Below are 13,595 nucleotides of genomic sequence, written 5' to 3' on the forward strand. Positions count from 1 at the left end.
ATTATCTACAGTGTGAATTCCCAGCATCGTAAATATGACAACTGAGATGTAGCTCTGAATGCCTAATGACATAAAAATATGTCTGTTCAAATTGGCATTTAAAGAAACAGCTATTTATTTGCAGTAAGTTTTCCAACCAAAATAAATTCTTGTTACAAATACTTTTTTTCCCCCGCCATAGGCGCAGGGATATTGTTTTGGCGTTGTCCATCCTTCCGTCCTTCTTTCTGTCCGTCCGTCTGTCCGGCACTTATGTGTCCAGAGCCATATCTTGGAAGTTCTTTGGCGGATTTCATTGAAACTTGGTATGAGTATATATATGGATAAGAGGATGATGCACGCCAAATGACATTGTACACCATCTGATAATAACAGAGTTATGGCCCTTTGTATCTTAAAAAAATGCTTTTTTGTGTGTCCAGAACCATATCTTGGAAGTGCTTTGACGGATTTTATTGAAACTTAGGATGATGCACACTAAATGGCATTGTACACCGTTGGATAATAGCAGAGTTATGGCACTTTGTATCTTGAAAAAATGCTTTTTGGTGTGTCCGAAGCCATATATTGGAAGTGCTTTGACGGATTTCATTGAAACTTGGTATGAGTATACATATGGATAAGAGGATGATGCACATTGGTCTTGTCCATCTGTCCAGAATACTTTTGTGTCCAGAAGTATAATGGCGCGGGATATCAATTCAACGAATTTGCTTGTTAATTTTGAAATTTATTTTGATTAACCGTTTCTGGTCAAAACATGTGAAAATAAGATAAAAATTAATAAATTAAGTATTGGTAACTCATGTTTTTTTGTTTGTTTTTTAAGGATAGATATTTGTATTTTATGTAATTTTCAGAAAGTTCTTATATAAGCATATTCAGATGTTCTCAGATTTGTTTTTCTATAAAATTACTTGCAATTGAAACATAACTACATGTATGCGTTTTATTATCTATTGATGTATGTTTTATTATTAACAATATCTTATTATTGTTTTAATGTCATTAATTAATTAATTGTTTTATTTTAAATCGGCATACATTTTACCAGTATTGAATACTATTTTAAAATCTATTAACAGTCTAGCCAGTGAATAACAATTTCCTTCGCCTGACACTATTCTCTTAAGCCGTGTTATTTTCATATAATTTTCAAAACAACATTCATCTACCATATTTAACCCACCTTCGTTATAATCCTTAACATTACTGTTTTTTAATTTTGCTTGGTCCTGCCCAAATGAAGTCATAAAAGTGTTGATTTATAGTTTTCATGGTGTCTATGCTTGGTGTTGGTAATGATACAAATAAATGAGTAAGTTAAGGTAGAAACAATGATTTGAAAGTGGTTATCTTTCCTAGAGGAGTAATGTTTCTGCGATTTCAATGACTTATTTATCTTTTAATACTGACATTACCATTTTATCTCAATTGATATCAAACACTATCCCAAGAACTTTGAAGGTAGTAGCTCCCCATGTCAGTTTGTATTTAGTTTTTATCAATCTAGTACTATTTTTCATAGATCCTATCCAAATTAAGTTAGTTTTTTCATAGTTTATGTTAAGTCCAGAGTATAATGAAAATTCATGAAGCATATCTAATGTACAGTTAAGAGATGATTCCGATCCGTCCAGAAATAAAGATGTATCATCCGCAAATTGTGATATTTTATATTGTAAGTCATTTATAGCTGTACCTTTAATTTCTTTGCTTTCCTTTATTTAAATAGCAAGAATTTCTGCACGGATAATAAAAATGTAAGCACTGATTGGGTCTCCTTGACGACATCCCCTTTCTATACAAAAGTATCTGACAAGAATCCATTTATTTGTATGGAGTCCATAGGTATTATGTATATGCAAGAACAAAAATATCCATTGGTCTAAACATTGGTCCATTAAAACATTGGTCCAAAATTGAACAAGAGGGCCATGATGGCCCTGTATCGCTCCACTGCTGTAAAAAGGCTGAAACAAATATTCTCTGCATGTGCAAATACTTAAATATAGGCCCTATTTAAGCACATGTACACTTTTGTGACCCCCTGGGCTTGGTCAAATTTAACCCCAGGGGCATAATTTGAGCAAACTTTGTAGAGGACTACTATATATCACAACATGTACATATTAAATATGGTAGCCCTAGGTCCTAGAGTTAAGGACATGAATACTTTAAAAGTTTTCACAAAATAAGCAAGATATAAGCGTATATAATGTTCAATTTTGTGACCCGCAGATCAGGGTTAAATTTGACCCAAAGGGAATAATGTGAACAAAATTGGTAGAGGACTATAAGATGTTACTGCTACCAAATTTGGTAGCCATTGTCTGAATGGTTTTCGACAAGAAGATTTTTAAAGATTTTACAAAATAGGCGCTTTATAAGCGTTAATTCAAGTTTGTGACCCCCAGGGCAGGGTCAAATTTGACTCCTGGGGCATAATTTGAACAAACTAAGTGGAGGACTATACAATGTCACTACATACCAAATTGTGTAGCCCTAAGCCCAATGGTTATGGACAAGAAAGTCTTTAAAGTTTTCAAAAAATAGGCATTATATAAGAATATGTTCAATTTTGTGACCCCCGGGGCAGGTTCAAATTTGACCCCAGGGATAAAATTTGAATAAATTTGGTAGAGGACTATAAGATGTCACTACATACCAAATTTGATAGCCCTAGGCTGGATGGTTATGGACGAGAGATTTATGAAGTTTTCAAAAATAGGCCTTATATAAGCATATGTTCAATTTTGTGATCCATTGGGGAAGGGTCATATTTGACCCCAGGGGCATGATTTGAACAAACTTGGTAGAGAACTTTAAGATTTCAATACAAACCAAATTTGGTAGCCCTATGCCCAATGTTTATGGACAAGAGATTTTAAAGTTTTCACAAAACAGGCTTTATATAAGCGTATGTTTAATTTTGTGACCCTCAGGGCAGGGTCAAATTTGACCCCAGGGGCATAATTTGAACAAACTTGATAGAGGACTATAAGATGTCACTACATACCAAATTTGGTAGCCCAAGACCCAATGGTTATGGACAAGTAGATTTTAAAGTTATCACTAAATAAGCCCTTTAAAAGCATATATTAAATTTTGTGACCCCCGGGGCAGTTTCAAATTTGACCCAGGGGCATAATTTGAACAAACTAAGGAGAGAACTATTACATGTCACTACATACTAAATTGTGTAGCCCTACGCCATACAATTATGGACAAAAAGATTTTTAAAGTTTTCCCACAATAGGCCTTATATAAGCATATGTTCAATTTTGTGACCCTCGGGGCAGGGTCAAACTTGACCCCAGGGGCATAATTTGAACAAACTTAGAAGAGAACTATTACATGTCACTACACACTCAATTTGGTAGCCCTAGGCCCAATGGTTATGGACAAGAATTTGTAAAGTTTTCACAAAATAGACCCTTTATAAGCATATGTTCAATTTTGTGACCCCGGGGCAGGGTCAAATTTGATCCCAGGGGCATAATTTGAAACAAATTGGTAGAGGACTATAAGATGTCTCTACATACCAAATTTATTAGTCCTAGGCCCAATGGCTATGGACGAAAAGATGTTGAAAGTTTTCACAAAAATAGGCCTTATATAAGCATATGTTCAATTTTGTGACCACCGGGGCAGGGTCAAATTTGACCCCAGGGGCATAATTTGAAGAAATTTGGTAGAGGACTATTAGATGTCTCTACATACCAAATTTGATAGCCCTAGGCCCAATGGTTATGGACAAATGATTTTGTAAGTTTTCACAAAATAGGCCTTATATAAGCATATGTTTAATTTTGTGATCCCCAGGGCAGGGTCAAATTTGACCCCAGGGGCATTATTTGAAGAAATTTGGTAGCGGACTATTAGATGTCTCTACATACCAAATTTGATAGCCCTAGGCCCAATGATTATGGACGGCAGATTTTGAAAGTTTTCACAAAATAGACCTTATATAAGCATATGTTCAATTTTGTGACCCCCGGGGCAGGGTCAAATTTGACCCCAGGGACATAATTTGAAGAAATTTGGTAGAGGACTATTAGATGTCTCTACATACCAAATTTGATAGCCCTAGGCCCAATGGTTATGGACAAATGATTTTGTAAGTTTTCACAAAATAGGCCTTATATAAGCATATGTTTAATTTTGTGACCCCCGGGGCAGGGTCAAATTTGACCCCAGGGGCATTATTTGAAGAAATTTGGTAGCGGACTATTAAATGTCTCTACATACCAAATTTGATAGCCCTAGGCCCAATGATTATGGACGGCAGATTTTGAAAGTTTTCACAAAATAGACCTTATATAAGCATATGTTCAATTTTGTGACCCCCGGGGCAGGGTCAAATTTGACCCCAGGGACATAATTTGAAGAAATTTGGTAGAGGACTATTAGATGTCTCTACATACCAAATTTGGTAGCCCTAGTCCCAATGGTTATGGGCGAGAAGATTTTTTAAATTTTCACAAAATAGGTCTTATATAAGCAAATTTTCATTTTCGTGACCCCAGGGGCAGGGTCAAATTTGACCCCAGGGGCATAATTTGAACAAATTTGAAAGAGGTTCACCCCAGGAACATTACTGTGAAATTTCATCAGAATTGGACCAGTAGTTTAGGAGAAAAAGATGTTTTAAGGAAAAGTTAACGCACGCACGCACATACAGACGCACGCACGACGGACACAGGACCATGACATAAGCCCCGCTGGCCTCTGGCCAGTGGAGATAAAAAACTAAAGTTGTTTCTATAAACTGGAAAGACAAGGTATCGAACGCTTTTTCAAAGTCAATCGTCATAAGCATCCCAGATAAATCATTATCTTCAGCATATTTCAAGATACTGTAAAGTAATCTGGTGTTTTCACCAATAAATCGACCTTTAATGAAACCTGTTTGATCTTTGGAGATTAAAATATCCAGTACTGTATTTGATCTATTTGAAATGGAACCTGATGCTAATTTGTAAACAACATTTTAAAGTGTCAATGGTCGTAAGTTATTCAGGTAACATCTCGGCTTGTTTTCTTTTGGGATACAAGTAATAATTCCATGTTTTTGTGTTATGGACAAGGAATTTGTAATAAAAGCATAATTAAGACTTCTCACTATGAAGTGGCCTAACTTACTCCAAAATAACTTAAAGAATTCCGCAGTGAATCCATCAGTACCTGGACTTTTATCATGTTTCATATTTTTAATTGTTATTGATACTTCTTCAATATTAAGCAGTCCTTCTAATGAGTCAGATTGCACTTTATTCAATTTAGGTATATTGTTATAACATAGATCAGCAGTACAGTATTTTATTTCGTTGTCATTTTTATTGTACAATGTATATTGTTTTATAGAATGAAACACCTTCTTTTAAAATATTGTTTTGCTCTGTTAACTTAGCCCCGTTATCTAATTCAATAAAAGGTATCAACTTGTTTGTGTAATGATTAGATTCGAGTGAGCAAAAGTATTTAGTTGGTTTTTCTCCATCTTCTATCCATTAAGCTCTAGAGCGAATAAGAGACCCTTTAAGTTTATTTTCCCTCACAGTTTCTAATTCATTTTTTGCTCACGCAACTGGTCTGAATTAGTTTCAGTAAAGGATTTTTGGAGTATATCAAATTTCTTAATTAAATTTGATTCATGGTTTTTGTACTGTTTAGCTTTATATGATGAAACTCAAATAGTTTTTCCTCTTATTTCCATAAGTAATGTTTCCAGAAATAATTGGTCGTTGATAACAAATTGTATGTTGCTATTTTGGTTATTTTCTATGTTTTCTATGTTGTAGATAGGTATACAGTACTGTAGTTTAATATTTTTTATCAAAGTATTAATGCAATTTAAATAGTCAATATCCTTTAAAAGTGAATTGTTGAATTTTCATAGCCCTTTTCCATGTGCTATATCCTCAAAAATTATTTATTGGTCGATGATCTGACTTATAACATCAATCAATAGTAGACTTTCAAATTTTGGAATGAAAGATTATTTGAAGTTAGGAAAAAATCAAGTCTAGCCTGTTGTAATGGTGTTAAGCGTCTCCATGTATATTGTTGGATAGTGCCATTTATATATCTGAAAGTATCAATTATATTGTTATCTCTTATAAGTAGATTGCAGTGTTTTTCTTGCATTTTTATTATTGTTAATGGATGTGTAATTTTGATAATCTAAGTTGACATCTAAAACACAATTAAAGTCCCCACATATTATATATTTATCAGTGTTAAAATCTGATATTTTTTTAAGAGGTCTGTAAAAAAAAGTTGGCGTATCTTTATTCGGCCCGTATAATGTACATTAGGTAAAACTGTTTGTCATATATGTCAAATCTAAAATTAAGTAGTTTCCAACAGAGTCATTTTAAATTTTATTTACTGTGATTGGTAAGTTTTTTTTAAATAAAACGCAAATACCTCTTGAATTTGATTGCCCAAAACTAAAATAAAATTCTCCATCCCACTCTGAATATATTTTATGTTTCATATCAGGAGTAAAATGACAGTTTTTGAGAGAATAAATATGCGCTTGTTTTGTTTTTAAAAAATCAAAGACATCTCTACGTTTTTTAGTGTTATTTAGGCCCCTACAGTTGTATGAGATTAATTTCAGATTATACATTTGTATACAGATGACAAAATATGAATCATAAAACAGGTATCTTGGTACAATATATAAAATACAATAATGATAACTTTTAACTTCTGCATGTTGAAACACAAACAATTCAGCAAATTAAACACAAACATACAATATATGAACAAAAGAACAAAATGTACAAAAGGAGACTTAAAGTATAATGAATGATTGTGGCTACAATCAAACAGATGGACTTATTTACATCAAAATACATAATTATAAAACATTTGTAGCATTCTGTACATTTTATTGTTTTGGTGGTGTATTCCTTATGGTGAACATAAGAAAAGGAAAAAGTGACAAAGAAACCGAAAGTCTTCATGATTCACACAAAAACAACAACAGCAAAAAAACAAAAACTGAATGCAACAGATTTTGATGGCCAGTTAATTCTGCATTCTTTTCAGAAGTTTCTTATTTTAATACTTAATACATTATGCAATAAATTTTTAAAGTAATGCTTAATTTATCTAACCATATTTTTTTTATAAAATCTACAAATTCACATGCTTTATTACAACAGAAACATATGTGTTTCACATATAATTATATATGTTTTAAATCTTTTAAGATTAGTCATTAAAACAGTATCTATTTGTAATAATAGTATACATAAATAATAATGGTATTTGATACATTATTTGGAAATAATTCAATGTTTGAAAATAAGAATATCAGTGAAACTGATGGATGCTCCCCAATGATGCGCTTTGTCAATCTATTTGTTAATAACCACCTAAAAAAATCTATTATTAGCCTCGGTGACCTTGACCTTGACCACAGTGACCTCAAACCTCATCAAAAGGTAGGGGTCCATGCAAGGTACCTACGTGGCAAATATGAAAGAGAGTCGGTAAAAAATTGAAGGTGCTATGAGAAACTGTAACAAAAGTGTGAACCTATAATTAGCCTCGGCGACCTTGACCCCAGTGACCTCAAACCTTATCATAAGGTAGAGGTCCGTGCAAGGTTCCTACATGGCAAATGTGAAAGAGATCGTAAAAGAATTGAAGGTGCTATGAGAACTGTAACAAAAGTAAGACGAAAACTCTATTATTAGCCTCGGTGACCTTGACCTTGACCCCAGTGACTTCAAACCTCATCAAAGGGTAAAGGTCCATGCAAGGTACCTACATGCCAAATATGAAAGAGATCGGTAAAGTATTAAAGGTGCTATGAGAAACAGTAACAATAGTGTGACGGAAAAATCTATTATTAGCCTCGGTGACCTTGACCTTGACCCCATTGACCTCAAACCTCATCAAAAGGTAAAGGGCCATGCAAGGTACCTACATGCCAAATATGAAAGCCATTGGTAAAGTATTGAAGGCGCTATGAGAAACGGTAGCAAAAGTGTGACGGAAGGAAGTCTATTATTAGCCTCGGTGACCTTGACCTTGACCCCAGTGACCTCAAACCTCATGAAAAGATAGAGGTCCATGCAAGGTACCTACATGCCAAATATGAAAGCCATTGGTAAAGTTTTGAAGGCACTATGAGAAACGGTAGCAACAGTGTGACGAAAGGAAGTCTATTATTAGCCTTTGACCTTGACATTGACCCCAGTGACCTCAAACCTCATCAAAAGGTAGATGTCCATGTAAGGTACCTACATGCCAAATATGAAAGCGATTGGTAAAGTATTGAAGGCGCTATGAGAAACGGTAGCAAAAGTGTGACGGAAGGAAGGAAGGAAGGAAGGAAGGAAGGAAGGAAGGAAGGAAGGAAGGAAGGAAGGAAGGAAGGAAGGAAGGAAGGAAGGAAGGAAGGAAGGAAGGAAGGAAGGAAGGAAGGAAGGAAGGAAGGAAGGAAGGAAGGAAGGAAGGAAGGAAGGAAGGAAGGAAGGAAGGAAGGAAGGAAGGAAGGAAGCAAGGAAGCAAGGAAGCAAGGAAGCAAGGAAGCAAGGAAGCAAGGAACTACAAACTGGCAACTATATGCTCCACCGAAAATATTTTCGGGGAGCATATAAAATAATGATAAAACATCAGTCACATAATCAGTTAACAAAGTAACAAAACCTAAAAATACCATATCCCTTTTCACACCACTAAAAATAACAATAAACAGATAATCGGCCAGGCATTCATAGCTGATGAGGATTCTAAGGCTGTAGTATTGGATTATTTAAACCAACTGCTAAACCATCTGGAAACCTTTGTAAAAGTTTTAGCAAATGCGGATTTAACAACACCAACAATTTTATCCAGAAATGATTCATTCGATTCATTCTCACATTTTGTTTTGAATTCGTCTGCATATCTAGCTTTAAATTCATCATTTACATTTTGTTTCAATGGATCTTCATTACCAGAAGTCAAAAATGATTCGTATTTTATTATTTGATTGAATTCTTCCCCATAGTTTTGATTCTGTTGTGTTTTTGAAACAGAAGATTGGTCTTGGTAAGAAGGCAGAAATGTACCATCATGGCCTTCACGTGTACAAATTCGGTTTTCATTAGTTGCTGAAGTACTTGGTAAGCTTAATAATGGCTCCTTTCCTGTAAGTGTTAATTTTGTTTGATGTTCGTCATTTGTTGATGCCTTGAATGAATGTTCCCATCTCTCAAAAAGATCTTTGAAAAGGGCATCCATTTTTAATCTTAATACACATTTTTCACCTTCATATGTTTCATGAGGTGTACTTGGAGCTGTTGATTTGTATCTTTCATGAGGTGTACTTGGAGCTGTTGATTTCTCCATCAAATACCAATTATAAGCAAACATGTCTATACAATTTATCATTGGATTTGTGAAATATGGCTCACGTTTGGTGTTTGAATTTGCAATTTGCAATTTGCAATTTGCATCAATTGCTGCAAAGATTGTCTGAGCCATTTCTTCTTTTTCACTGTCTGTAATCCGTTTACCATTGTCAATTAAGAGGAGCTTGTTCTTACATCGCATAATCAGTTTAGTTAATGTTGGGTGCCATTTTGCAGAATTTTCCCCTAAATAATTATTTTTGGATTCAATGTCATCAGCGTGTGTTAAGATTACAAATGCAAATTCATCAACTCCGTCACCAAAGAATTCAAAGAACATGTTCACTGCCGTGACTATTGGATCAGTAAATTTAACTGGTGACATTACAAAGCAAATGGCGTTAAACCCAGGAATAGTTAAGGTAACACATTTCACTAGTTCACTGTGTACAAAACGGTCATCATATCTTGTGTCAAAAAATCCAGGTGTGTCTACTATTTCAACTTTCCTGCCAAAACGATATCCCACCTAAAACATCATAAAAGTTTAGAGCACAGTGCATACACATTACAACTCTTGATTTTATATTTCAAATGATTTCTTTCAAATAAGGTTTCAAAAAAGTTAAAATGTCTAGTCATTGGATTGGGGTCTGACAGGTGGGCGGCTTCAAACAGGTGATAGAATTATGATTACATTATTTTTCATTGACCAATCTTAATAAAACATTAAATACATCAAGCTTACCTGGAAACCTTTTATGGGTTTGTAGTGGGGCTAGTTGGGTCCCAGTTAATGTTAATATATATATATATATATATATATATATATATATATATATATATATATATATATATATATATATATATATATATAAAGAAAAATGGTTCACTCTCAGCAACTTTAAATTATGTGGATATATTGCAATCAAACATTGTATTCAGGTAGTTCACATGCAGATTTAGCGTGGGATTGCAGTTAGGGCTAGTCTGGTCAAGGTGAAGGTCATTGTTACTTTAAAGAGAACAAGACATATCTTTAAAAATATATACATTGTTGATTTCTGTAGGTTTTGATGAAAGATGATCAGTTATATCAATAATATGAAAGATAGGGAATGCCTTTTTATTTGTGAGCGTCAGCTCACAAAAAATGCAGACGCAAAATTTCAAGTCGGTTCGGCTTATCTACGGGGAGCTTACTAAATGCCACATTCGCGCGAGAAAGAGTTGTATAATTTATGCAACAGGTTTGAGTTCTGAATATCGTGTTAAATGTAATAGTTTGAAACGGAGCTTATATAAAAAAGAATCAATAAACAATGATTATATTATACGTTTCGCTGAAGAGATTGTTTATGAATTATTAAAATAGTCCACTTTCTGCTGCAGCTTCATGACGTAGTAGCTCATTCATAATCTGAGGCTATTTCTAGATGCGGCTGTCGATAAACAGGGAGAGTCCAATTGCACGGCAATCTCCACGCAGAGTTGTCGGTCCTTGCTCTCACATACACCTCAATGACGTAGTACAGGTCATTCATAATCTGAGACTATTAATAGATTCGTGAAAACAATAGTATAAGGTTATGCTTATATTCTCAATTTATAAAACGTTGAACATGAGTTCAACAATAACTTCAGCGATACGATAGACCACAACAAAAATGCTCCATAATCGCTTAAACCGAATATAACATACAATAAATTATAATAATAATACGAATGGTCTGTTTCGTAACCTAGCTCGTTCATGCTTCTACACCGGGGATTTCTGGGAAACGTTCTTTTGTTCTCAACAGATAGTGGCAACCTTTTGTATTTACGGATGCTACGCAACGCTCGATTGGTCATTGATCGGGTACTACTTACATGTACCCTGGGTAAATGTTCGTATACTTACATGTACCCCAGGTACGGTAAAAATACTAAAACATACCAGGCCGACATTAGCCTGTACCCGAGTTTTATTCTCGCCCAAAATCCGATGTCGTAATACGCGCTACCGATTACCGTAATTACGAAACAAACTTCTTTTTTTTTAATGTATCAACATGCTTTTTAGTACGAGTTTCGATAATATAGAGGCCATTTAACAGAAAATTGACATAAATATAAACATAATTAATTTAAAACAAAAGCCAAAAACGACAGATTTAGCGCTGAAATTCCCGGGTACGTTTAAGTATATTTACTACAGTACCCGGGGTACATGTAAGTTTACTTAAGTGTACCCGGGGTACACGTAAGTAGTACCCGAGCCGACAATGACCAATAGAGCACTAACGCATTAGTAGAAGGTTAGTAGAAGATTAAGCTTATTTATATTCACAGTTCTCAATTTATAAAACTTTGGACATGAGTTCACCAATAACTACAGGCATACTTTAGAACCTCAAAAATCTTTATAATCGCTAATACCGAAAACAACTAAATATACCAAGAAATATCTTTAAAAAATGTAGTTGGTGTATACGCTGACTTTGAAATAAAGTTTGCAATTTACTTTTCTAAAAAAATAAATAAAATGAAAACAAAAGTTTAACTATTGTGTGTTTTTTTCACTTGTAAGTTGCATATTCAACGCATGAAATGTGTGTTAGCATTGTCAAACCACACATTAGTGTAAGAAGATAAAAAATATACTACATCATACGTGTCCTCACATGCCTTATTAAGAGTATATTTCTTCACTATTGAAATATATTGTATGTTAATATTTTATTTAAACGCAATTTATTTTCGACACATTTAAATCACACGTTCATAGTCGCGTCATGCGAAAATTGGTCTTATGCGTTTCTGCCAGCGTTTGTTAAACCCAACATGTGCATTTGCGCAGTCAGGTCCGAGGCGATGCTGTTCGCTATAAAATCAGTAAATATGTTATGGTCTCATTATGTATCTCCTGACCAGACTTAGAGATGCGCATGCTGAGTGGGCTATATATATATGATGGGCGCATATGGAATAAGACCCATTTTCGCATGACGAGGGTTATTAAAAATCTCATTGCGAATTGTAAATGGCACATTTTAGCACAATGCTTTTGATACAAAATTGAATTCAAAATGGCAAACTTGTTAATAATGGCAGCCTATCCTGACGTTCAGGAACGATTTCCAGACGTGCTGACCAAGTACGGCAAACATTGTGGTTGGATAATTAAACGATTTCCTCTTATCGTGACACTATACTATTTCGGTAATGATTATTTTCTCATCTTGAAAGCAAAACTGAAATTTTGCGAGATAGATTTTAACGCGTAATTGTAACTGGGCTACAATATGGTGTCGTTTGAACATACAGAGAGTACCAGTAGTCCAGAATTCCTTACACTTAACAGTGCTACATCCTTTGCACTGAGCTTAGACACAGTGATGTAGCCAAAGTTCAGAGGTTGTATCTCGAATCAGCCTATGAAATATTCGAAATATTCATGCGTGTCTGTTGGCGTTATGTAAAAGTCATTAAGATAAAGACTGAGTAAAACAGCTATGCCGAAAAAGCGCATTAGTGCTCTTTTAGTGAGATAGTTATGCGATATTCCAACAATATTCATTTAATATGATAGTGATTGCAAATTGTCTTTATATTCAGTTCTCATTACCATTTTCATCAAACTTTCTATGCTTTCAGAACGTCCAAAAAGAGCAATGTTGTTGGTATTTTGTCTAAGTTATTCTATGAAATAAATAGGATGACAAAAAGTGCACACAAAGCTCGACCCGTGCATTATGACACACTCTTTATAAATTTGAATGGCGTGTGTTCATTTCAAACTTGCGATTAATTTTGAAAAATTAATATCGTCTTAAATTATGCAATAGCGAACAACTTCAGTGCCTTTAGCGCTTTGATTTGTATGCCACCCTTCGAAGAATAGGGGGTATATTGTTTTGCACATGTCGGTTGGTCCTGTCGGTCGGTCGGTCCGTCCACCAGATGGTTTCCGGATGATAACTCAAGAAAGCTTAGGCCTAGGATCATGCAACTTCATAGGTACATTGATCATGACTGGCACATGACCCCTATCGATTTTCAGGTCACTAGGTCAAAGGTCAAGGTCACAGTGACTCGAAATAGTAAAATGATGTCCGGATGATAACTCAAGAATGCTTAGGCCTAGGATCATGAAACTTCATAGGTACATTGATCATGACTGGCAAATGACCCCTATTGATTTTCAGGTCACTTGGTCAAAGGTCAAGGTCACAGAGACTCAAATAGTAAAAT

The 13,595-nt window shown here is 34.6% G+C and overlaps 1 protein-coding gene across 2 annotated transcripts in view; it reads right to left on the bottom strand.

Annotated features, from left to right (window-relative positions):
- Positions 1-7,324: 7,324 nt before the first annotated feature.
- The window catches only part of LOC127853323 (GTPase IMAP family member 8-like), a 104,897-nt gene continuing 98,626 nt past the window's right edge, over positions 7,325-13,595 (bottom strand). For both annotated transcript variants that reach the window (XM_052387764.1, XM_052387763.1), the window contains one exon: positions 7,325-9,888. In XM_052387764.1, the coding sequence (XP_052243724.1) occupies positions 8,776-9,888 (1,113 nt within the window). In that variant the 3' untranslated portion in view covers positions 7,325-8,775. The remainder of the gene's footprint in view (positions 9,889-13,595) is intronic.

Source organism: Dreissena polymorpha, chromosome 12 (assembly GCF_020536995.1).
Source record: "Dreissena polymorpha isolate Duluth1 chromosome 12, UMN_Dpol_1.0, whole genome shotgun sequence".
Lineage (NCBI taxonomy): Eukaryota > Metazoa > Mollusca > Bivalvia > Myida > Dreissenidae > Dreissena > Dreissena polymorpha.